Raw genomic sequence first — 26,674 nt, 5'->3', positions numbered from 1 at the left:
CCACCCTGCGAGCCCGTGGTTGTAACCTGCGGGTATAAAGCGGGTTAAAACCACAGGCTCGCTCTACAGAGGGTCCGCGCATGCATTGGGATCGCACACCAGCAATCCGTGCCGGCAGATGTGGGCATTCCTCTGATCGCTCTCATCTGCATATTAGAGGTTGAAGAATCCATCGGACCTGCCCGCCCGGATTGGCCACGAATTGGTCCTGATCGGGCAGGTTTGTGAATTTAGCCCAGACATGGGCAACTCCAGTCCTCGAGGTCCAATCGGGTTTTCAGGATTTCCCCAATGAATTTGCATTGAAAGCAGTGCATGCAAACAGATCTCATGCATATTCATTGGGAAAATCCTGAAAACCCAATTGGATTCCGGCCCTTGTGGACCGGAGTTGCCCATGTCTGATCTAGCCCTAGGTTTTCCAAAAGGTAAATACCTTATATTTTCACAAGAGGACCCATGCGATTTACTTACTAATAATGTGCTATGTTAACACTCTTTTTCATTGCAACCCACCCATTTCCTTCATTCATATTTCTTTGTTACTTTGCATTCAGATATTATAGGGGTCCTTTTATTAAGGTGCGCTAACTGATTTAGCGTGTGCTAAATTCTAAGACATCCATTATATTCTATGGGCGCCTTAGCATTTACCGTGCGTTAAATCAGTTAGCGCATCTTAATAAAAGGACCCCATATTTACTTATGTAGTTTACTTTGAGGATTCCTGAGGAAGGCACATTGTGCCGTAACATGGACCATGTTGAGTTCTGCTTGCATGCATCATTTTTATACACATTTGAGGCTGTATATCTTCAACAAATTGCCTGCTTTATCCAGATACTATGGCTGCTTCCCACTTCTTTGGTGCTCTTGGGTTAACATGATAGTACATTTGTATTAAATCAATGTGAAGATAGACCTCTTTCTGTTTCCTTATTACATAAATGGTGGTGTGATTTATTACCTGATCGTACATAAGGGAAAATTTTACAGAGTTGGAGTGAGGAACTGGGAAGTCAAATTTCACTTTTGGATTTTACACAAGCTATTAATAGAATACCAAAAATTATTACAGGTTCTATTTGGAGGGAATGTTCATTTAGAGTCTTACATAGAACTTATTTTTCATAACTCCAAGCTTTTTATGCAGGCTTGATTAATACCCCAATTTGCATTAAGTATAATAAGGATCCTGGTACTTTAACACATATGTTTTGGTAATACCTTTTAATTAGGTCATTCTGGTCTGCCATCCTGTTATTTTTAGGCTCATTATGGGGTAGTTCGGTTGTTGATTCATCAAGGAGAGTAATTTTTGGAAAAGCTGCGGCTTGTGGGGTTTTTGGTAAAAAAAAGTGTCTCTTATTTCAAAAGGCATGTATAATAGGACATAAATGTATTATGCAATTTTGGTTATCAAAAGAAGCACCTAGTTTTTGGCATTGGAGGAACCAATTTCATCATCTATTGTTATTTGAGACTTGGGAAGTTAGGTGTTCGGCTAGGAAAATTCATATGTTTATGGAAATTTGGGATCCGTATATTCAGAATCTGTCAACTAATCTAATCTAATCTAATCTAAACCTTAAATTTATATACCGCATCATCTCCATGAGAATGGAGCTCGACACGGTTTACAAGAACTTAAAATAGTGGGTAGAGAAGAAGAAAAAGGATTACATGAACTTATTACATGAACTAAGGCAAGAAGTTTAATTCTTAATGATTTACATTGAAGCTATGATTATTTATTTAAAATTTCCAGTTTTTTATTTTTTTTATTCTTTATTTTTGTCAACTTTCATTGGGTTTGGGGGGTTTAATTTTTGGGTTATTTTATTTCTTTACTAAAAGGATTACACATAATTTAGGGGGATAGGGAAGGGAGGATGGGGGGGAAGGTGAATAAGGAAAAGGGATGGGGTTAGGAAATAGGGGGAGGGTATTGAGAGATGCAATGGGTAATTTGGAAATATATTTTGAAGAAATGAAAGACATTTGATGGAAATTAATATGATAAATTTTAATGTAGTGACTATTTTATTGTATTTTATTATTGCATATTTACTGATTTCTTCAATAAAATGTTATAAATTAATTACTTATATTGTGCCTGAAAACCACTAAAGCAGGGCTGTCAAAGTCCCTCCTCGAGGGCCACAATCCAGTCGGGTTTTCAAGATTTCCCCAATGAATATGCATGAGATCTATTTGCATGCACTGCTTTGGTTGTATGCTAATAGATCTCATGCATATTCATTGGGGAAATCCTGAAAACCCGACTGGATTGCGGCCCTCGAGGAGGGACTTTGACACCCCTGCACTAAAGCAATATACCTTCAGATATACAGTATTAGTTATTTTTCTGTTGCTAGAAGGTTCATAATCTGAGGTTACATCTGAAGCAATGGAAGGTTAAGTGACTTTCCCAAGATTTTTAACTGGGCTGTCCTAGTTCTCAAAAATAGCTATTAGGCTGCATCTAAATTCTAGCTCAGGGATGGGCAACTCCGGTCCTCGAGGGCCGGAATCCAGTCGGGTTTTCAGGATTTCCCCAATTAATATGCATGAGATCTATTTGCATGCACTGCTTTCAATATATATTCATTGGGGAAATCCTGAAAACCCGACTGGATTCTGGCCCTCAAGGACCGGAGTTGCCCACCCCTGTTCTAGCTCTTAAGACTGCATGCTTATGCAACATACTTTGAACTCTGATTTGAAAAGGAAAACAATCGTATAGAAATCCGAGACTCGTCATCATTTTTCCTTTAACCTTTTCACTAATCCTCTGCATCCAAAACCAAATAAACACAGAAAATTTTGCATTGTTGTACAGCGCTGCGTATGCCTATTAGCGCTATAGAAATGTTAATTTTTAGTAGTAGTAGTAAAATGATGGCAGATGAAGATTGTTCAGCCTTTCCAGTATCTCTATCTGTCTTCTAATCTGGATGTCAGTGTAGCTTGGATGTCGATGAATGGGCTTTGATTAAATACAGTAAAACCTGGGATTGCAAGTAACTTGGTTTGCAAGTGTTTTGCAAGACAAGCAAAACATTTTATTACATTTTAACTTGATATACAAGCAAGGTCTTGCAATACAAGTACATACAGTATACACACATCACAACTGAGCCGAGAGTTCTTCTCTCTCTGATGCTGCAGGAGTATAGTGCTGTTCTATATGAGCGAGGTCTTGCAATACAAGTACGTATAGTATTTTGTATTAAAGTTTTTGGGTTGTGGAACGAATCATCTGAGTTTTCATTATTTCTTATGGGGAAATTCACTTTGATATATGAATGTTTTGGATTGCAAGCATGTTTTCGGAACAAATTATGCTCGCAAACCAAGGTTTTACTGTATATCAAGAGCAAAAATGTGGTTATCATCTGCTGGAAATCTTGACACACCAGTGAACTTTGTTTATCATGGAGTTTCAATTCCACTACAACAGGAAATCAAAAGTTTGGGGGGTACTGTTAGACTCTTCTCTATCTTTTTGAAGACATATCGTTTCAGTGATCAGGATGATGCTTTTTTAAGATCTGCCTGGTGCTAAGATTGTATAAGTTGCTTTTGCCTGAAAATTTCCATCAAGTTATGTAGTGTTTCATGCTGCCCCATTTGGACTACTGTAATGCACTTTTTTGTGGTTTGGCAAAAAAAAAAAAAAAAAAAGTTACGTGCATTATAGGTTGCCCAAAATGCTGCAGCAAGGGTGATTGGTGGTCTCCCTTGCACTGAGCATGCAACATAGTAAAATAGTAACATAGTAATGTGGTAAATGATGACAGATAAAGACCCGCAGGGTCCATTCAGTCTACATGTTGCTGAAAGTCTTGGGTTCTTTAATTAGATCATATGTTCCCTCCCATTTTTTTGTGATTCATGTCTCAAAATCTTTTGGACGTTCCATCTTTGCGGATTATTACAAAAGCTACAGTTTGCTCCAAGGTATTTAGGGCTCCTTTAACAAAGCCGCGGTAGAGGCTTCAGCACGCGCGACTTTCATCACACGCTAACTCCTGCGCTAGCCTAAAAACTGCCACCTGCTCAAGAGGAGGCGGTAGCGGCTAGCACGGCCGTGCGGTATAGCGCATGGTATTACACACGTTAAACCGCTACCGCGCCTTCGTAAAAGGAGCCCTTAGTGTCATGGGCCCATACCTGTGGAATGTGCTTTCAAGGCTTTTTTTTTTTTTTTTCTAGGAAGCTTTTGGTAATTTATGAAAGGAGAAACTGTATTTGAGTACAGTATTTTATTATAATTTTAATTTATGACTGTCTGATTCAATGTATTTGTATGTTTTTTGTAATCCGCATAGATTTTTGTGATCTGCGGAATATAAATGTTTTTAAATACATACCAACTACTAAGCTCTACAATTCCTTTCTCTCTCTCAGAAACCTTCTATGCTTTCCCCATGCCTTCCTGCATTCAACTATAGTCCTTCTTTCATACTTCCTCCACTGGGAGGCTGTTCTATGCATCCGCTACCCTGTTCATCTACTCTGGCACAGTTTGCAACACTAGCTTCAGAGTTAGAAAAGTACAAATAATCTGGTTAGTCATGTTACCTGTGTTGTATCAGTTGTACTTGTCAGAGATGTGTTGCTTGAAAGCAAACTGATTTTCTTGCATTCTAGTGACAGTGATTTATTCTAAGGACTTGGACAATCCACTAATCATACAGATAAAGTCTGGCTGGCAACAATAAATACAGAATGTGTACACATATCTACCTTATCTCTCCTAATTCAAACAAATCACCTGCTGACTGCACCTTTCTTTACCTCATTCCTAGGTAAATATTACATAGAACCTTTTAAACATATACCAGCATCAAACTGGAAATAGTAAGAGCTTAAATACTGATGACTTTGGTTATGATAAAGCCTTTCTCATCAATTTGTCAACATTTTTTTTTTCTAAATTTTTATGAACAGATGCATAGATGAGAAAAGATAAAGACTGTCCGACTGATATTCAGCACTGTTTAACTGGCCAGAAACGGCGCTGATCGGCTAAATTGTGTTTGACTAAATCCAAATATTCAGCGCAAGATAACCAGTTATCTCTGCTGAATATTCCCGGTTAGTGGCTAAAAGTTAACTGGCTATATCACGCAGTAACTAGCAATTATTAGTGCTGACTGGCCAAGTTTAGCAGCCAAATTAGGCCTTGCAAATAATAGTCCTATCTTTGGCTACTATAAACTTAACTGCCCAATGCTGACTATTGATTTAGGGGCTCATGTTCAAAAAAGATAGATGTCCAAAAGATGGCATAAACCGACATTTGGACATCTTACTAGTCAAAATGTCCAAGTGGGCATTTTTGAAACTGACTTTCTACACGTCTTTTTGGTCATTTTGTCTCCAGTGCATCTAAATCTTAAGGAGGCATGTTAGAGGTGTATTTTGGGCAGGATTAGTGTGGGATTAGTACTTAGACGTTTTACAGTGATAATCAAACATTTTACAAAACATCCAGTGCACAGTTTGGACATTTTGGGCTAGATCTGTTTTTAAAACAAATAAGGGCCAAAAAGGTACCCAAACTGACCAGATGACAATATGTCTTCCACACACTCCCCCAGTGGTCAATAACCTCCCCTTCTACCCCCCAAAAATCCGCATGAAAGATTACCGTATTTTCACGCATATAACGCGCGTGTTATACACGATTTTACAAACCGTGCATAACCATGCACATTATACGTGTGAGCGCATTGTACACATGTTTTTTTTTCATTCGAATCCGGCATTCCCCCTGCGAACCGGCATCCTCCCCCCCCGCTCGCGTCACCCCCCTTCCCCCGCGATCTTACATCCCCCCCAGCACCGCAAAGACAACTCTTATCCAATTGGGCACCGGCACCGGCACCAGCACCAATGCACAGGATGTGCCAGTGCCAGTGCCCGAAGATCCTCCCTCATTGGGTTGGGCTGGGCTGGGCGGTGCAAGAGAGATCCTTCTTCTTCTTGTGCCGGGCTGGACAAGATAATCTCAGAGAGAGCGAGACCAGAAGGCTTTGAGCTTGCGCAAATGCTCAAAGCCTAGTCCAGCCCGGCACAGGAAGAAGGAGGATCTCTCTCGCACCGCCCAGCCCAGCCCAGCCCAGCCCAACCCAACGAGGGAGGATCTTCGGGCACTGGCACTGGCACATCCTGTGCATTGGTGCTGGTGCCGGTGCCAGTGCCCAATCGGGTAAGAGTTGTCTTTGCGGTGCTGGGGGGATGTAGGATCGCGAGGGAGGGGGGGTGACGCGAGCGGGGGGGGAGGATGCCGGTTCGGAGTAGGCGGGAGGAGGTTTTAGCATGCGCGGTATACGCGTGTGCGCGCTATATTAAATTTTTTTTACATAAATTTGTGTTCCCCGCACGCTATACCTGTGTGCGCATTTTACACGGGTGCACGGTATATGGGTGAAAATACGGTACACATCTGTCTCTATGATAGCTGCAGATACTATGTCAAATCCTAGTAGAGCTGCAAGCAGGTCTCTGGAGTAGCCTGTTTGGCAGTACAGTGGACTGTGGAGAAGGAGACCCAGGCCCATATGCCACCCTAACTAGTACACTTGTGGTGGAAAGTGTGAGCCCAACAAAACCTACTGTACTGCCATATACAGTAGATGACACCTTCAGGGTTAAGGGCTATTGGGGTGGTAGACAGGTAGGTTCAGTAGGTTATGGAGGAGTCGGCTCACCATATAATGCACATGGGTTATGGTGATATGTGTACCTGGCACCCTTAATGTGAAGTTCACAGCAGCGCCCCCTGGAGTGCCTCACTGCTCTGCTAGCATGTCTGTGAGGCCAGCTCCCCTCTCCTCCCCCCAAAGAAATGCTGGCCCCTCCTACATGCAAAATGCCCAAAATCGGACAGACATCCTTTTGAAAATGCCTCTCCATGTCAGTTAACTTTTTAGTGGCAAAAAGTATCCCTGCATTAAGTATCTATGGTCAGCATCGACTTTGGGAAATGTCCGGCTTGCCTCCTGGCGGATGAATATTGGACCCTAGATGGTTTTAATTTCCAAGGCTTTTCATAAATTAAAGTGTTCTTTTCCCCTAACTTTCTGAAGACTTGTTTCTCTAAAAGGGTATGAATTGTAGTAGTCACGTTTTGAATAATGCCAGCTGTCATGAAACTGTAACTTAGAATGAAAAATAATATTCACCATGACTTGAAAAAGATACTTGAATCAAATAGGCCGGGGGGTACCCCAAGTTCCAGTCAAAGAGCAGCATCTGAGTGGAGGCATTCCCAGTGGCATAGTAAAGGAGGGGGCATGGTGGAGCAGTCCGCCCCGGGTGCCATCATTCTAGGGGAGCTTGGACCCCTCCACCTCCCCCTGCCGCATGCGCCCCTTGCCTTCCCCTGTACCTTTTTTACTTCTCCGTCTCGAGCAACATTGCTGCCCGCGTTGGCATCGGCGTTCTCTCTGACGTCAGCTCCAGGTCCCGCATCTAGGAAGTAATGTCAGCGGGCGAGCCAACACCGACACGGGCACGCTGCTCGTATCGGAGAAGTTAAAAAGGGTATGAAGAACGAGAAGGGGTGCACGCGCACAGCAGGAAGGCAGGAAAGAGGATGGGAGAGGGCCGTTACCGCCCCGGGCGCCTCTCACCACACTACTCCACTGGGCATTCCTGGTGCAAGACCTCTCTGCAACTCATAACAATTACTTCACATCTGTCCTGAGGATGTTACTTCTTCCAGCAACTAGGGACAAACAGTGCAACTACCCTGTACCCCACAGCTCCGGGGGTACCCCATGGGCCAGGATGCCCTTCCCTTCTCTTTCACCCCATTTCAAAGCCCCTTCACCTTTTATAATTCAAAGGGGTAACCAGCATGGCAGTGATTCTCTAGCACTGCTCATGGCTTCCTCGGCACTGTTCCTCTGTCGCAGTCTGCCCCCTTTATGCAACTTCCTGTTTCTGCTTGGGCAGACCACAACAGACAAACTCCATTGAAGAAATCACAAGTAATGCTAGGGAATTGCTGCCATGCCTGTGACCCCTTTACATTTTAAAAGGATAAGGGGGCTTCAGAATAGCATGGGGAGAAGAACATCCCAGTCCCCTGGGGGCCCCCCCTGGAGCAGCTGATTTTTAAATAGAAACATGATGGCAGATAAAGGCCAAATGGCCCATCTGCAGTAAACATTATCTCTTTCTCTCTCAGAGAGATCCTGCATGCCTAACCCAGGCCCTCTTGAATTCAGACAATGGTTAAGGGAAGGGATAGGACTGCACAGTTGTCTGGGGTGGAAGAGATGCACCAGAAATCCTGCATCAGATCCACCACTTTTACTTTCTGCTTCCCTTTTGCTAAATTGGGTTTACATAGGATAAGTGGAAACTTTGGATTTCTTTGTACATTCTCTCTTTGGCATCCTATTTGAACATTTTCTCTGGGAGATAAATGTATCTCACCAAGCCACTCCGCCTCTGTGAGTCTCCTCCTTCCTTGCTTGGATGGCTGCTGATTTCCAAATTTCTCTGCCTGCCTCGAAATGAATGAATACAGCCACTATTGATTCTTGAAAGGAACATGCTCCCCACGTATCATAGGCTTCATCTGTCCACCGTCAGATATGGAAACACACAATAAACACTTCTATGACTGACACAATCAGAAATGATTGTTCCAGCCTGTTAATTATTAATCCACCTAATCTGCTGTCCACCTTATTTCTACTCCCACCCCCACCCCATCTGACAATAAATAAACCCAATTCATTAGGTTCACGTCACATTCAATGCAATTAACGCTGGCAGAGGGTGCCTCTTTTTTTTTTTTTTTCTTTCTCACAGTAAAAGTACCTGAGATCCCAAGCTTCAACCTGCTGATGATCAACGGCTTTCTTTCTTAATAGTAGCCCTCTGCCTGTGCTGGGGGGGGGGGGGGGGGTGTCTCGCTAGCCACCTTTAAAACCCCGGGGGATGTGCAGAGAGCAAGAGCACGGCTTGGTAGCACTGGACGGATAAAGCTAGGGAATGAAATTCATGCTCAGCCTGGAATACATTTTCTCCTGCTGTAAAACAAAACCCTCCCTTGGCTCCACATTTCTATAGATGATCCAATTGCAGAGTAATAATAACTGTTTCTATTACCTGAGCGCATCCAGGGAAGTCTGAACGGCTGATATCCAGAAAGCTAGCTCTGTGGAATGAATGGCCCGTGGCTCTAAAGGGTCCATCGACTAAGTCCATTGAAACGCCTGGTCTGGCGCATCCACGAGGGGTGGGGGAGGGGGGTTGCTGGACAGTAAAGGCAAGAAATGCCCATGAAGAGGATGCTTAGGGCAAGGGGAGGGGAAGACTCCTTTCCGCCCCTGCAGCAGAAAGTTTCCCCGGGACTCCAGGAAGAATGCTATGGGGAGCTGGTTGGAAAAGCTTTGTTTTCTTACCCAGAACCAAGTCTGTGCGTCGGAGAGCTGGAGGAGCCTTCACTGTCCAGCAGAGAGGAGGAGGACGAGGATGCTCTGGGAGTGGGAATCAAGACAGGTGAGTGCCTCAGCTTCCTTTTACTGCGCCTTGCGGCGATCTCTTGTGTTTGAATTGCACGGCCTTGATTTGTAGAGATGGTCTCTCTTGCTCTCTCTCATTTGTCTCTCATAAAGTTTCCCCAAAGTCCATGCTGTTGCCAAAAGAAATGGGGCAGCAAATTAGAGAACTGTGAAAACATGACTGTCTTTCTAAGAGTCGGACAGCCCCTTGATGAGATTTTTCTCCCCCTCCTCTGTTACATCAGAAATACATGGTGTCCATGAAATCCTGTCCTCTGGAGATGAAGATGCTGAGATTCTGTATGGAAAACACAAAGCACTAGACAAGCCACTGACTCAGAAGAAAACCGTCACGCAGATTATTCGAGATAAAAAGAAGCAAACGCAACTCACCCTCCAGTGGTAAGAATTTAAATGTTAAATGTCAGAAACATCTGCCTTTGTCAGCTTTGGTAGTTGCTATTTCTAGTTTTAGAGAATGAGGGATGTGACAGAGAACCAGTACATTTGGAAAGGTGCTGAAGTTAGCAATGGGCATTTTCTATCTTCTAGTTTTGCATGGAGATTCAGTCTGATTTTATCTGTTACACACTACAGTGGCATTCACTTCTTGCCTGATACATTTGATAACAGATTAAATCTGCTTCTGAATGATGTAGTCAGATCTGCCTCCTGTACAGAATACAATGTTTATGGTGGTTCCGCGCCATTTCAGCCCAACTACGACTATCATCTGTGAAAATGGTGTACTGTCTCCCCATGCACCATCTCTCCTTGCCCTCCATCCTATGTTCAACATTTCTCCTTCTCCATGCATGTCTCACTCCCCTCCACCAAATGTAGGATTTCTCCCTCTCACCCTTTTCTACCTCTTTGCTGCATCTCCCTTCCTCTTCTCCAGCCTATGTGCAACAATTCTTCCTCTCTCTTCCCCCTCCCCCCCCCCCCCCCGCCCTATAGTAGCTTTCCCTCCCTCCCTCTGTGTAGCAGTTTTCCTTTGCTCCCTCCCTGGGTCGGATTTAGACATCCTGGGGCCCAGGGCAGAAATTAAGGAGGATACTCTTGATCCTCTCTCCTCCTTGCCTCCTCCCTCTAATCTCCTCTCCTGCCATTACTACCACACATAAAAACAACTTTAAATGACTTCACACACAAAACACAGACCTTTTTAGATCTGGGAACCCCCAAGAAATTAAACTCAGCAGGAGAAAGAAAAACCAGATATGCACTTATGGTACTGAACACACAGGGGTCCTGGGCTCAGAATCTCCTAAAATTAGTTACCTCCCTTGTTGGTGGGGATCCCAACGCACTACCAGTTGAAGACTACCTCCTCTGGTCTGGTAGCCAGAAATCTCCAAGCTCTGTAGCTAGCAGCAGTGTCCCCGAGCTGCCACTAGCTGCAGAGCTGGAGAGTTCTGGCTAATGAAGAGGTCTTCAGCTGCCATGGCTTTGGGATACCACATTTGCTGTTATTTATATTTTGAATTTGGGGAAGGGGCATGGGGAAGGGCAGGGAGAAAATTTGGTGGCCATCCATTTTGGGCTCAGGGCTACTGCCCACCCTCCCTCCTCTCCCTTCCCCCATCAGCTGTCTGCTAAACCACTGAACACCAAACAAAGATCTGTGATAAACATATCCCAAAAGCTGACATATTCTGGTTAATACATTTATTTATTTATTTTTTATAACTTTATTTATTAATTGGTTACAAATTATATAACAAACATAAAAGAATATCAATTACAGTCATCAGCATAAATAATGCTTAGGAAAATAATCTAAGGAAAACAAATAATTCAACGATCTAGCCCAGTGGTTCCTGGAGGACCACCAGGCCAGTCGGGTTTTCAGGATAGCCCTAATGAATATGCATGAAGCAGATTTGCATGCCTGGCACCTCCATTATATGCAGATCTCTCTCATGCATATTCATTAGGGCTATCCTGAAAACCCGACTGGGAATATTGTCTCGGTGTTGGGAGTAGTAAGTGACGATTTTAAGGTTTGGATTTTGTTGGCAAAGTGGTCAGCTAAGATTATTGCGGGGGGCGGGAGTTCTGAGCTAGAGCGTTTGTGAGAATCGGTATCTAGAAGGGAGTTGACTAATCTAAAAAGTGCTTTGCTGTTTAGGGAGGGGGTGTTGATGAGTTGGGAGTAATATTTACTGCGTTTTTCAACTATCAGTTTTTTGTATTCGCTAACTTTATTTCGCCAGTTTAGTCTGTCGTTGTCGTTCCCTAATTTGCGCCATGTTCGTTCTAGTTTCCTTACTTCGCGTTTTATGGCTAAGAGATCCGCATCAAACCATTTGTTTGAGGGCCGAGGGTTTTTTTTTGTGGAGTCTTGGGGGGGCGATGGTATTAAGGACTTGGTCACTGAAGTGTTTCCAGTCAAGGTGGAAGTTGGGGTTGGGGTCGGGGTTGGAAATGAGGGTGTAGTGGGACCAGAAGTCTACGGGATTTATTTTTTCTCTTGTCCAGGTCATCTTCTTTGTTTGGTTAGGTGTGTATTTCCTGTCTGGTTATTTTTTTTACCAGGATAGTTCAAAATGACATAGGAGATGGTCGGACCAAGGGGTGTTAGACCAATTTTGTTTTGTGAGACTTATGTTTGGAGTAGTGGGGGAGTTGGAAAGGAAGGTGACCATGTCAAGCTGGTGTCCTTTATTGTGTGTTGTGGTAGGAGGGGGCTTGGCGAAGCCTAGTGATGTGAGGAAGGAGTATAGGTCTGCAACATTGGGGTTTTCTTCTTGCTCAAGATGAAGGTTAATGTCTCCTGCTAAGAGGTTGTGGGTGCCAGCTGCTGAGTTTGTGAGAAGGAATTCAAAGTAATCTTCTTTTGCAAGGTTCCATTTATTCGGGGGGATGTAGAATAGCGTGACGTTGAGGTTATCGAAGAGGTCGGTTTTAGAGATTTTGCAGGTGAGGATTTCTAGATCATTGGTTGATTTGGAATCTAGGATTTGGAAGTGGAAGTGGTCGCGTAGTATGATGGCCAGGCCTCCTCCCCTTTTGGAGTTTCTTGAGAGGGGGATGATTTTGTAGTGTGGTGGGAGAATGTCTGCTATGATGGCATCCTGGTCGGAGATGAGCCATGTTTCTGTTAGAAGTACAAAGTCTAGATGGGTTTCTTCTAGCCAATCTTTAAAGAGTTGGGCTTTATTTCTAACCGAGCGAATGTTCAGGTAGGCGCCAGGAAGAATGGATTGTTCTAGGGGGGGCGAGGGTTCCGTGAGCGTGAGCGCCCCGGGACAGGTAGGGAAAAATGCTTGAGTACCTGAATGTGGACCGGCTATAAGTGGTACATAAGTACTAAAATAAATAATAAATACTGATCATTAGTGCATGTTAAAACGATTAGTACACGCTAACAGTTAACAACCATTGATGAATTCTCCCCCTTAATTCAGCTTAGTAAAAGAGCACCTATTTATGAAAGCTACAAGGCTTAGATGAAAACGTTCAGTGGAACGAGGAAGAAGAGAGCAAAAATAAGTGAATAACGATTGGAAAGCTATTAAATAGGAAGAACGAGGGAATCTGGTTTGGGTTTTCTGCTAAAAGAATGACTGTGTTTTAACCTGCAGGCTGGAGGAGAATTACATTGTATGTGAAGGAGTCTGTTTACCAAGATGCATTCTCTACGCACATTACCTAGACTTCTGCAGGAAAGAGAAACTGGAGCCAGCTTGCGCTGCAACATTTGGGAAGGTGAATATAATATTTTCTCTCCTTTTTATATTGATGAGATGTTCTTCTAGTGCAGGGGAAGGGAACTCCAGTCCTCGAGAGCTGTATTCCAGTCGGGTTTTCAGGATTTCCTCCATGTATATGCATGAGATTCATTTGCATTGGGGAAATCCTGAAAACCCGACTGGAATACGGCTCTCGAGGACCGGAGTTCCCTACCCCTGTTCCAGTGTAAATGTTTCATATGCTGCAATCGTATGAGCTGAAATAAGCTCAGCTGTTGAAGTCATCTGTCATTAACATCTCTTGCAAACTTGTAGTTCAAATGTCTAGCTCATGATATGGTTGACTTTGGCCTCTCACCCTTCAGCAGCAGAATGCATTTGAAGCTCAGCTGAGGAAAAGCTAAACACTGACTCTTCTGCAGTGCTTAAGAACTTTACCATACTTGCTGTTCAAACTCAAACTAATGTTATATTGAATGGCCGTATCACATTAACATGGATTTCATTTCCGAGCAGCTATTCTTGTTTTAAGCACCTTCAGATGAACACATGATAGTTAAGCTTATTTATAAGCAGTTCTATGAGACTAGTAGGAGCATTTTCAAAACACTATAATGTCAAAAGAACAGCATAAATTGACATCGAACATATTAATCGCCAGGACATCCAAGTGCCAATATTTGAAGCTGTTTTTCTGGATGTTTTGCAAGGTGTCCTAGCTGTTGTGCATCTAAAGCTAAAGGGGGAGGGGGGGGGGAGTGTTGGAGGTGTGTTCTGAGCTGGCCTAGACTTGAAGAGTCTTGTGGGAATAACCAAACCTTTTTCAAGATGTCCTGGATGGAACTTAGACATTCTGAGCTAGACCTGTTTTAAAAGCACCTAAATGCCAAAAAGGTACTCAAATTGACCAGATGACCTCTGGAGGGATTAAGTTGTGATCGAATTCCCACCACACTCCCCCAGTGATCACTGACCCCTTCACCCCCCCCCCAAAAAAAAAAAAACAAACAAAAACAAATCTGAATGACACAGTAAATAGAAAAGCAGCTTATGGTATGGGAAATCCTAGTAGAGCATCACACAGGTGTCTTAAGTAGCCTTGTAGGTGGGCTAGTGAGCCATAAAGAGGAGGACACAGGCCCATAAGCAACTCTAACCACTACATTTATGGTAGAAAGTGTGAGGCCACCAAAACCTACTACTCTGCTATAGTAGAATCTCAGCTATCTGGCACCTATGGGGATTGGTGGATACTAGATAACAGTTTTTCTGGTTAATTGAGAGTGTGTTAGAAAACTTGTCTAACGCAGTCTTAATTCCACCTCCCTCCTGCCCTGAAGCACTAGAGTGGCAGCGGTCCTGAGTCCCTCTCCTCCCTCCCTCAAACCCCCTTAGTGGCAGAAACAGGTGGCAGTCCTGTGCCGTGAATCCCCTCACTACCTCCCTTGCTCCCTCTCTCCCTTCCGTACCTGAAGTGTGGATGGTTAGCAGGAAGCAGCCTCAAAGCAGACTGCTTGTGGCCAGCCCCGGCAGGGTCTTTTCTCTATTGCATCAGAAGTAACACATCAGAAGAAAGGCCCTGCCAGGGGTGGCCACGAGCAGCCGGTTTTGAGGCTGTCTCCTGCTGACCAGCTGCACTTTGATAAGGAAGGGAGAGAAGGAGGGAGTGAGGGAGCGAGAGGGTTTGTGGCTCAGGACTGCTGCCTGCTTCTGCCACTAAGGGGCTTGAGGGAGGGAGGGAGGGCTTTGTGGCTCAGGACCACTGCTGTGCTGGTGCTTTAGGGTGGGAGAAAAGGGGGAGGGGTTCCTCTCTCAGCTTCTTCGGAGCTTGGGGGCTTGAGAGAGGGAGGGGGATATGCAGCTCAGGATAATGCTGCGCTGGTGCTTTGAGTCAGGAGGGAGGTGGGGTCACGGCTCAGGACTGCTGCCACTTGTACTTATTTGGGGCTTGAGGGAGGGAGCTTTGCAGCTCAGGACCGCTGCAGCTGTTGCTTCAGGGGTCATTTGTTTTCAACGGAAATTTATTTGTCAGTTGGTTGAGAGTGCCAGTTAACCGAAACCCAGTTAACTGAGATCTTACTGTATATAGGTGCCACCTGCAGCCATAAGGGCTTTTGGGGTAGTAGACAGTAGTTTGGGGAGGAGTTTAGTCGGGCTCACCATAAATTAGAAGGTGGTTATGGTGAGATGTACATCTGGCAACCTTTATGTGAAGTTCACAGCAGTACCCTGCAAAGTTCTCTGTTGGGATGTCTGTGTGGCTAGTCAGTGTATTACATGTTGTCCCTCCCATGTCCAAATGGTCTGGATTTGGACATTTTGAACTTGGACAGTTTTGTGGTCAAAAATGGTGAACAAAGTTGGACGTCCTGGCAGTCAAGATGTCTTTGTAGATGATTTTTTTTTAAAATTGGGATGCCTAGCAATTTTGCCAGTTTCAAAAATGGCTATTTCTTCACCTCTGACTTTGGACGTCTTGTGGGAAGATGATATTTTCTTTCTCAAGGGACCCTCGGCCACAAGAGGGCACCCGCTCAAACTCAGGGGCGGAAAATTTCATGGCGACACCAGAAAGTATTTCTTCACAGAGAGAGTGGTTGATCATTGGAACAAGCTTCCAGGGCAGGTGATCGAGGCAGACAGCGTGCCAGACTTTAAGAATAAATGGGATACCCATTTGGGATCCCTACAAGGGTCAAGATAAGGAAATTGGGTCATTAGGGCATAGACAGGGGGTGGGTAAGCAGAGTGGGCAAACTTGATGGGCTGTAGCCCTTTTCTGCCGTCATCTTCTATGTTTCTATGTTTCTAGATGGCCTATCGAAAATGTCCCTCCATGGGCCTGAATTCATTTTCTTTTGTAATCCAACCTGAGATTTATATACCTGTATAGCCTCTCTTTCCAGAAGAAATATTATACACTGAGATGATATGTATGATTCAAGTGTGGAAAGCAAAGTACTATGAAGACTAATTGAGACAGTACAGAAAATTGAGTTTGGTACAGAAACAGAATTGGAGAGAGATTGAAGTGCAGAGAACAGCAAGCCAGGGAAGACTGCAGCTCAGCATCTTTAAGGTTTTAACAGACTACTTGCCAACCACGGACTGACCCAGGTTCACTCCAGCATACATCTGATGCCCCCACTCTTGAATTATCTGCATTTTCTTCCTTCCAGTCTTTCTATATCACTATTGTCACTCCTATACCACATGAATTTTACTTGCTTCTGGTACTGTATTATAGCTATTTTGGTTGAAGTTAGAAGACCATATCTACTTTAGACTGCTTGCGATGGTTTATTTGTGTATGCATGGTCTGGCTCCTGCAAGTTTGGTGGATATTATTCAGGCTTACGTCCCATTATCCAAGTTATATTCTGTCCATCATGGTGACTTGTTTGTGCCACCCATAAGGGAATTGAGACTGAATACCTTATGTGTAAACATGTTTTCCTGCAGAGGCCCCCAGGAATGGAATTGGCTACCTTTGTATAGTAGAAAGCAATGTAATTTTGATGCTTTTAAGAAGTTATTGAAGAGACACCAATTCTGTAACATGAAATATAGGCATTAAGGCATTTGCGACTGTGTAAGTGCTGGTCGCTTATTTGTTTGTGTTTTATATGTATTTTATGCATTTTTATTTATTATGTATGTTTAAATTGTGAGCTGCCTTGGGAAAGGCAGGTTACAAATAAAATAAAACAGACAAACCTCTACTGTGAGCAATACGTGAGCAGATGAGAAGGAAGAGGACAAGGTTTATAAGCGTTTTTACCACTCTCATAATCCATGCTATTATCTCTGCATGCTTGAGGACCACAAAGAAGGAAGGAGAGCTAGGTGAGGAGGATGAGAGAGGTTTGCAATAGTGGAAGTAAAGACATCAGTGTATCTGAGACCATGTGCCTCCTGAGATTTCAGGTGTGCCGCAGTACACTGGGGAGGAGGAGAGGCGCTGGCGCCAGCTGACTGCCTACAGGATGTGCCTCTCGTGGTGAGAGGCACGTCCTGTAGGCAATCAGTGGGCGCCAGCACCTATCCATCTTTCTGGCCCTCTTTCCTTCTGGAACCCTCCCCCCCCCACTGGCATCTCAGGGCCCACCTGGAGGGCCTTCACACATACGCGGACATCGACTTGATGATGTCATGCTTGCGTGTGATGTCATCATGGCGATATCCACGCACTTACAGGTGCCTCGAGCCATGTCCACTACCTTTAGTGTGCCGCAGCTCGAGAAAGTTTGCGGGACACTGAAATAGAAACGTAGAAACATAGAAAGATGACGGCAGAAAAGGGCCATAGCCCATCAAGTCTGCCCACTCTATTGACCCACCCCATTAAGTCTGAATGCTAATGACCTGGTTCCTTAACTCGACCCTCGTAGGGATCCCACGTGGATGTCCCATTTATTCTTAAAGTCGAGCACGCTGGTGGCCTTGATCACCTGCACCGGAAGTCTGTTCCAGTGATCTACCACCCTTTCTGTGAAGAAATACTTCCTGGTGTCGCCACTAAATTTCCCTCCTCTGAGTTTGAGCGGGTGCCCCCTTGTGACCGAGGGTCCTTTGGGAAAGAATATATCGTTTTCCACCTCGACACGACCCGTGACGTACTTAAATGTCTCAATCATGTCACCCCTTTCCCTGCGCTCCTCTAGGGTATAGAGCTGCAGTTTGCCCAGTCTTTCTTCGTATGAGAGACCCTTGAGCCCCAAAACCATCCTAGTGGCCATCCTCTGGACCGACTCAGCTCGAAGCACATCTTTCCGGTAATGTGGCCTCCAGAATTGCACACAGTATTCCAGATGGGGTCTCACCATGGTTCTATAGAGTGGCATTATGACTTCAGGTTTACGGCTGACGAAACTTCTATTGATACATCCCATCATTTGCCTTGCCTTTGATGAGGCCTTCTCTACTTGTTTGGCAGCCTTCATGTCTGCACTGATGATTACCCCCAAGTCCCGTTCCTCTGAGGTCCTAACTAGCGTTTCTCCATTCAAGGAGTATGTTCTGCATGGATTTCCTCTGCCGAGATGCATGACCTTACATTTTTTAGCGTTGAAGCCTAGCTGCCATGTCGAGGACCAGTTTTCTAACGTGATCAGATCTTGTGTCATACTATCCTGTAGGTTGCTTTCACTTACTATGTTACACAGTTTGGCATCATCGGCGAACAGTGCTACTTTACCCTGAAGCCCCCGGGTCAAGTCCCCTATGAATATGTTGAAAAGGGATGGTCCCAGGACTGAGCCCTGCGGCACTCCACTAGTCACCTCCGATGTCTCAGAGAGGGTGCCGTTGACCACCACCCTCTGAAGTCTTCCACTCAGCCAATCACTGACCCATGCAGTTAGTTTCTCACCCAAACCCATTGATTTCATCTTGTTTAGTAGTCTACGGTGTGGGACACTGTCGAAAGCTTTACTGAAATCCAAGTACACTATGTCCAGAGACTCTCCCAAGTCTAGCTTTCCTGTCACCCAATCGAAGAAGCTTATAAGATTGGATTGGCATGATCTGCCTCTGGTGAATCCATGTTGACAGGGATCCCTTAGATTCCCTTCATCCATTATCGTGTCTAATTTACCTTTAAGTAGAGTTTCCATGAGTTTGCACACTATTGATGTGAGACTCACCGGTCTGTAATTCGCAGCCTCTGCTCTGCAACCCTTTTTGTGCAGAGGAACGACGTTAGCTGTTTTCCAGTCCAGGGGGACTCTCCCCGTACTTAGACGTACTTAGACGGATGAAAAGAGACTGAGGGAAGAAAGAAAAGTGGAGTGTACGATGAAGCAATGGAGAGTTAAAAGACAGAAAACTTATTCAGTGACAGTATCTTGAAAGCAGTATTGGAGAGAAGGAGGAGCAGTAGAAACAGGCTGGGGCTAGAGTAAGAAACAGGTAGCCTAAGATAAAGAGCTAGGAAGCATAAAAAAAATAAATAAAAATTGGGAAAACAAGAACTTGTATAAGAAGAGCGAAGATGCGGAAAGAACAGAGATGAAAAAAAAAAAAGAAATGCATATTTTTGTTAGAATTCTGAGTTGTTTTCTTTGCTAATTAAATTGTCTCAGATGATGCTAACTCTTTAAACTGGACCAGAGCTCTTGGTTTTGGCTGTGGCTTACTTTGATGATCAAACCGTGTACGTGTCAGTTCAGTACATGATGCTGGAAACAAGGCAACAAAAATCAAACCAATACTCCCTTAGCTACAAATGGTAGAACTTCTAATTCAACTGTGCAATGGCTAGAAGATTCTAGATAGAAAGAAAGGAAGGAAGGGGGAGAAGAAACTTGTGTTGGAGTAAGCAGTCCGCATGGAGCAGAGAACAGCCATCTTGCTCCCCACAGGATAACCTAATGTTCCTCAAAAGTTGTGCAAAACAACTTTGTGAGATCTCTAGTCTGGAAGAACTAGATGCCTCAGGTGTGAGAAATGCAAACGCCATTGGGTTCCTCTTACTAGATGTAGAAAGCAAATACACTTTTAGCTGAGCAAGAAGAAAATGAATTACACACTAGGATCTGCTCGGCTTTTCTACTGGAGGCACTATAAATGATCGTAATTTAAAGGCGTTTCCTAATGAATTCTTGTGCAATAGATTAATTAAGAGCTGTAACAACTGTTTCTTGTGAAATGCAACTTACATTTCCCCCTCTATATTCGCGGTGATAGGTTGAACAGCCTGGCAGCGAATAGAGAAAAACCACAAATAACTTTTCATAAGTTATTTGCGTTTTTTTCTGTAAAAATCCATAGAAAAAAAAACAAAACTGCGAATAACCTGACCTGTTCCTGTGAAGAAGGATCGATTTTCTCTGTGCAATGCAGGGAGCAGTGATTTCCTCTGATGTAATTTTGGGGGCGGAGCCTGCAAACAAAAAAACGCAAATAACCGAACCCGCGAATACAGAGGGGAAAGCGTATTTGTTAAGGATGTGCATTTATTTAAAACAATGTGGGAATATGTACCTAACTCCCACGCTTCAGCCCAAAATGACAGTGTCTTCTTGTGTTGTAAATCGAGCACACTCTTTTTCAAAATTGCACACGTGCACAAATAATGCACACTCTTCAGAAAGAGTACACAGCATTTACAACACTGCCCTCAATACGAACACATATTAATATAGTAGCATAGTAAATAACGGCAGATAAAGACCTGAACGGTCCATCCAGTCTGCCCATTCGTTTTTTCATTAAAAATACATGATTAAATTAACTTGTCTCTTCTTTGATATTTCTGGGCCATAGACTAAAGTCCACCTGGTATTGTCTAGGTCAGTGGCTCCCAACCCTGTCCTGGAGGAACACCAGGCCAATTGGGTTTTCAGGCTAGCCCTAATGAATATGCATGAAGCAAATTTGCATGCCTATCACTTCCATCATATGCAAATCTCTCTCATTCATATTCATTAGGGCTAGCCTGAAAACCCGATTGTCCTGGTGTTCCTCCAGGACAGGATTGGGAATCACTGGTCTAGGTTCCAACTGCTGAAGTTGCCATCTAAGCTCACTTCAGCCTATCGACTGTTGTTTGCAGCATATCTACTGTAAAGTCTGGCCAGTAATGTCCTTATGTTCCAAGTTAGTGGAGTTTCACTGATGCCCTCCCCAGCCCATACTACACTGAATCACCATACATGGGACTCAAACCATACAAGTCTGTCCAATACCGGCCTTAGTTCTTTAATTTATACCATTTGTTTTCTAATTTACAAAATCCTGCAAACAATGCACAAAATTACCCTCCCCCCCTTTATGAAGCCATGTTAGGCTTTTTTTAATCACCGATCATGGCAATAAAAGCTATAGAATTCCTACGAGCGTCGGAGCTAATACTGCCACAGCCGGCGATAAAAAAAAAAACCTAACGCAGCTTCATAAAAGGGGGCCTAAATTAGTTGGGCAGCACATCCCTATTATACGCAGTCTCCTAAATAAAGTCAGACTAGTTTGGAATTATTTGGAGTTGCATAAGAGGAACTGTAGTGGTAGCTTCAGAGAGATATATCTTTTTTACCCAGTTGTCACTTATTTCTTTAGCATTTATATACCACTTATAAGCATTTTCCCTCTCTTTCCTGGTGGGCTGACATTCTACCTAATATACCTAGGGCAATGGGGTATTAAATGACTTGCCAAGGTCACAAGGAGCAGCATGGGATTTGAACCCACAACCTCAGGGTGCTGAGGCTGTAGTTCTAACCACTGCGTCACACACTCCCCTCTTGAGAGCCACTAAACAACTGATTAGCTAAAGAGAATCAGAACCTAATGTTTGCTCAGGCATTCCCCCTAAAATATCCAGCTACATCAAAATATAAAGGATAAAAGAAGTAAAACTGAAAGAAAATTATGATTTTTTTTTTCCAGGACACCTAACGAAGCCAATTGATCGAGGCTGCTAAAAATGAAAGTGTTTGCAGAACATACATTTTAAATCACAGAAGGAATAGAGCTATGTGGCTTTTATAGCAGCATGTACAATTAATCTTGTAGGAATAAATTATGAGGTAGGGCTCAGCAGTTTTCTATTTGGAACAAAATATTTCAGGATTGCTTGTCCAGAGCACATGATGACAAACTGCATTCTTTTTTTAAATCACTTTAGACCATTCGTCAGAAGTTCCCTCTTCTTACTACAAGAAGACTCGGCACAAGAGGTCACTCAAAGTAAGACTGCTATATTATATACTTGCTGAATGTATGGACAACCTCTCCCCTGATTCACTCTATATCTTTGTCTTTTTCTCTGTTTTGTGCTCACTGCCTCTATGTATTGATCTTCGTTCATTCAGGTACCTCTTTCATACCTTTGTAGAGCCATTGACCAGCCAGATATCAAAAATCGGTGCAGTAAGGTACAGGTGATGTTAGAACCTGTGACTCAGCATTATCTCAATTTATTCTGTATCAGCACTTATCAAACTCTGTGGCCGTGACCTCATTATCACAGTGATAGAACGCCCATGAACCCCAGAGATGCAGGATGATGATGTTTCTATTTAGAGTCCACTCAGATTGTGATACCAAATTTGGGTTTTGTGACCCCATTTTGGGTTATGACTCACTGTTCTATATGGACTTGCATTTCTTAACTTACATTTGGCTAAATTGATTTAGTTTATGTTAACCTACAAATTAACACAGGTTTAGCAAACAAGTATGCATTAAAAAGCTTTTACATGCATTTTTTTTATTGAAACAAATGTGTGAAGTGGACCAAAAAACACCCCAAAACAGCCTAAATGTTGTGACAGAAGCTTAAATGAACTAATGAACCAAAAGCTTTTGCCCTGTTCACATCATAACCTTACTGGGTCAGACCAATGGTCCAACAAGCCCAGTAGCTCATTCTCATGGTGGCCAATCCAGGTCCCTCGTACCTGGACAAAACCCATTCAAAGCAAGTTAATGCCATAAAAGTGGGCACAATTTTGCATCACAATCAAAATTCGCAAACCGTTCACTTTTTGTTTGATTACATTAGAAGCATTTTTCATTTGAACAATGCAATAAAGGTTGGTGATTTTGTTGAGGCCTGCTCAGAATGGGGTAAGTGTTGATATCAGACATAATGCATGGATCTTTGGAAAATAACATGATTGCTTTCGTGATGTGAACATTAGTTGCCTATTTGTTTTGGCTTGAACCTTCAGCTTTCCCTCCACTCCTCAAAGTGAGAGAGGCATGGCACTTTCATATGCAGAACATCAGACTGACATGCACATACATATTTCAATGAATGTACATTTGACATGGCTTTCATTTAGATTCACTGAATTCTTTTATGTTACTACAAACAAATGCTAGTGAAAGGGAAGCAAAAGGCAGCTTACCGTAGTTCTCTTTGGCAGTGGCATATACTACATGTAATGTCATTTAGGGGGACTTTTACTAAGTTGCGGTCAAATCTTGCCTTAGCACACCCTTATGCATGTTTTTCCTGCACGCTAAAGCCATTTTTACTGCAGCCATAAAAACGGTCTCTTTCTATTTTTGGTATTAACAGCTATGCACTACCGTTGCCAATAGTGTGCGGCAATTAAAAAATGACTGCATGGCAGGAATCCACTAAACAGTGCCTACTTTAGGCGCTACTAGACGCCCTTATTGGCGGCGCCTAGTGACCCCTGACTAAAATCTATGCACAACCTAATTTGACTTAATTGACATGGTAATTGACCATGCCATTAAAAACCAATTTAATAAACCCCCCAAATTAAAGTTGCATGTGGAATTCTGCATGGCGCCTAGCAACGCCTAAGTCATGGCACCTACCTGCACCTATCAACGCCTGTAGTAGACATGGTTAAGGGTGGAGAGTAGAGTGTGTTATGACTTAGGCGTTGCTAGGCATTTGAGTTATGCACTGGTAAATTAGGCCAGGAAATCCAGCGCCTACCACTAGGTCATATCAGCCTGCTTATGCGCTACAAGGCATGATTCTGCAAATGGAGCCTAGCAATTGATTGACAATGGCACTGAGTAGTGCCAAGGATTGGCACCTAGGCAGACTAGACGGGACATTTGGCCTTTATCTGCCATCATGTTCCTATGTTTATAAAATCAGGCCCCATGTGCTCTAGTATTACACGTGCACATACATAGGAAAACTGATTTGGTATAAATATAGAAACATAGAGTATGATAGCAGAAAAGTGCCGTCAGCCCAACAAGTCTGCCCACTCAAAGAACCCTCCCTCAACAAGAACCCTCCTTCTAAGCATTTCCTCGGAGCGAACCCACATGTTTATCCCATCGTCCCTTGAAGTCGAGCGCGTTACTGGCCTCAACTACCTGATGTGGAAGACCATCGATCAACCATCCTTTCGGTGAAGAAGTATTTTCTGATGTCACCATGAAATCTCTCACCCTTGAGTTTGAGCGGATGTCTTCCTCCACCTAAATACGGCCCGTGAGATATTTGAATGTCTCTATCATGTCTCCCCTCTCTCTGTGTTCTTCGTAGAGAATGACACGAGGAAAAAATCTGTCCCCGTCACCGGCCCACCATCCTCTGCACCGCCCCGTCACCGCTGTTCCCTTCACCGCCCCATCACCGTCAACGCCATCCCTTTCACCGCCCCGTCACCGCCACTGCCATCCCATTCACCGCCCCGTCACCGTCCCCGCTGCATCCATATAAGCCTTAGTACTGTAATATTTAGCTTATTCCTTTCTTATAAATCAAAGTTCCTGCTGCTGAACTAGAGAAAGAGATGTTCAGCTGGCAGGGCTTTGTTTATAAATTTTTATCAACACAACTAATATACTATTTTATCCTAAAGCAAAAAATAAATAAATAAATATAATTTTTTTTTCTACCTTTGTTGTCTGGTTTCTGCTTTCCACATCTTCTCATTGAATTCCTTCCATCCACTGTGTGTCTTCTCTCTGCGTCTTCCATTTGCTGTTACTGTGCCTCTCCCTTAACCCCCCCCCCCCCAATTGGTCTAGCACCCATCTTCTTCCCTCCGCTCCCGCATAGTCTGGCATCTGTCTTCTTCCCACTCTGTCTTCCACATTTCCCTTGGGGGTCTGTTCCTCTCCACCCTCCTTCAATGTCTGTTCTATTCCTTTCCACCACCACCCTTCCCTCCCTCCTTTACCATCTGTTCCTTTCTACTACCCTTCAGCTCCTCTCGCGTGGCCTATCTACCTTCCTTCCTCTTATTTTCATGGCACGTTACAATGTAATTTGTGCAAGCCACTGGAGTGGCTAAAATGCGGTGGCCGCGGGTAAACCGCCACCGTGTCATTCTCTAGTTCTTCGAGAGAATATAACTGCAGCTTGCTTAGACGTTCTTCATATGGAGATCCTTAAGTCTTGAGACCATCTTGGTGGCCATTCGCTGAACCGACTCCATTCTCTTCACATCCTTTTGTTAATGTGGCCTCCAAAACTGAACACAGTACTCCAGATGAGGTCTCACCATGGACCTGTACAACGGCATTATAACTGATAAAACTTCTTCGGATGCAACTCAGCATTGTCTAGCCTTGGCTGAAGCTTTTTCCACCTGATTGGCAGTTTTCATATCTTCACTAATGATTACACCCAGGTCCCGTTCTGCGACAATTTTTGTTATGTTTTCACCATTCAGGGTGTATGTTCTGCAGGGGTTACCTCTACCAAGGTGCATAACCTTACACTTTTTGGCATTAAAACTCAGTTGCCAAGTATTAGACCGTTGTTCCAGTAAACGTAGGTCTTGCCTCATAGTGTCGGGCACGGTTGCATTATTGGGCTTGGTTGCGCTGCCCACAACATTGCATAGCTTAGCATCATCGGCAAATAGTGTAATTTTACCTCGAAGTCCCTGAGGCAGATCCCTTACATAGATATTAAATAGTATCGGACCCAAGACTGAGCCCTGCGGCACTCCACTAGTCACTTACGATGTTTCTGAGGGAGTACCATTTACCACCACCCTTTGAAGTTTACCACTAAGCCAGTCTTTAACCCATGCAGTTAATGTTTCTCCTAGTCCAATCGTATTCATCTTGTTTAATAACCTACGGTGTGGGACACTATCAAAAGCCTTACTGAAGTCTAAATACACAATATCCAGGGACTCTCCCCATCCAGTTGTTTCGTTACCCAGTCAAAGAAGCTTATCAGATTGGATTGACAATACCTTCCCTTCGTAAATCCATGCTGATGGGGATCCCTCAGTTTTTCGTCATCCAGAATCGTATCCAATCTGTTTTTAATCAACGTTTCCATAAGTTTACACACTATTGATGTGAGACTCTCTGGTCTGTAATTTTCAGCCTTTGACCTGCATCCCTTTTTGTGGAGTGGAATGACATTAGCAGTTTTCCAATCCTAGGGGACTTTTCACTTGCTTAGGGAAAGATTGAAAAGCGCGGTTAACGGCTCTGCCAGGACATCTCTCAATTCCCGAAGTACTCTGGGGTGTAGATTATCTGGTCCCATGGCTTTGTTCACTTTTAGCTTTGATAGCTCGTGGTAGACGTTGCTCGCAGTAAATTCAAAATCCCAGAACGGGTCCTCCGAGCACCCCCTTGTCTGTAGCTGCGGTCTGGATCCCGGCGCCTCATAGGTAAAGACTGAGCAGAAATAGCTATTGAGTAGTTCGGCTTTATCTGAGTCTGAGTCTACAAAGTTACCGTCGGATTTCCTTAGGCACACAATCCCGTCTGTGTTCTTTCTTCTGTCGCTAACATACTTGAAAAACGGATTTATCCCCTTTTTTAACCTGCCTAGCTATATTTTCTTCCATCCAGAGTTTGGCATCCCTGACTGCTTTTTTAACAGTTCTAGATTTTACCAGATAGGTTTCTTTAGCTTCCGGTCATTGTGATTGTTTGTAAGATTCAAATGCTTTTTTCTTTTGCTTTACTAGTTCCGATATCTCCGCGGAGAACCACTGGGGCCTATTATTTTTCTGTCGTTTACTC

The 26,674-nt window shown here is 43.7% G+C and overlaps 1 protein-coding gene across 1 annotated transcript in view; it reads left to right on the top strand.

Moving 5' to 3' along the window:
- Positions 1–9,305: 9,305 nt before the first annotated feature.
- Positions 9,306–26,674, top strand: part of RFX6 (regulatory factor X6) — a 117,425-nt gene continuing 100,056 nt past the window's right edge. The window contains 4 exon segments of the mRNA XM_033937575.1: positions 9,306–9,531; positions 9,779–9,935; positions 13,124–13,247; positions 21,858–21,919. Coding sequence (XP_033793466.1) covers positions 9,306–9,531; positions 9,779–9,935; positions 13,124–13,247; positions 21,858–21,919 — 569 coding nt within the window.

The sequence above is a fragment of the Geotrypetes seraphini genome, chromosome 3, assembly GCF_902459505.1.
Source record: "Geotrypetes seraphini chromosome 3, aGeoSer1.1, whole genome shotgun sequence".
In the NCBI taxonomy this organism is placed as follows: Eukaryota; Metazoa; Chordata; class Amphibia; order Gymnophiona; family Dermophiidae; genus Geotrypetes; species Geotrypetes seraphini.
The sequence above is the reverse complement of the archived record's forward strand: the minus strand, read 5'-3'. Positions and strand labels throughout refer to the sequence as shown.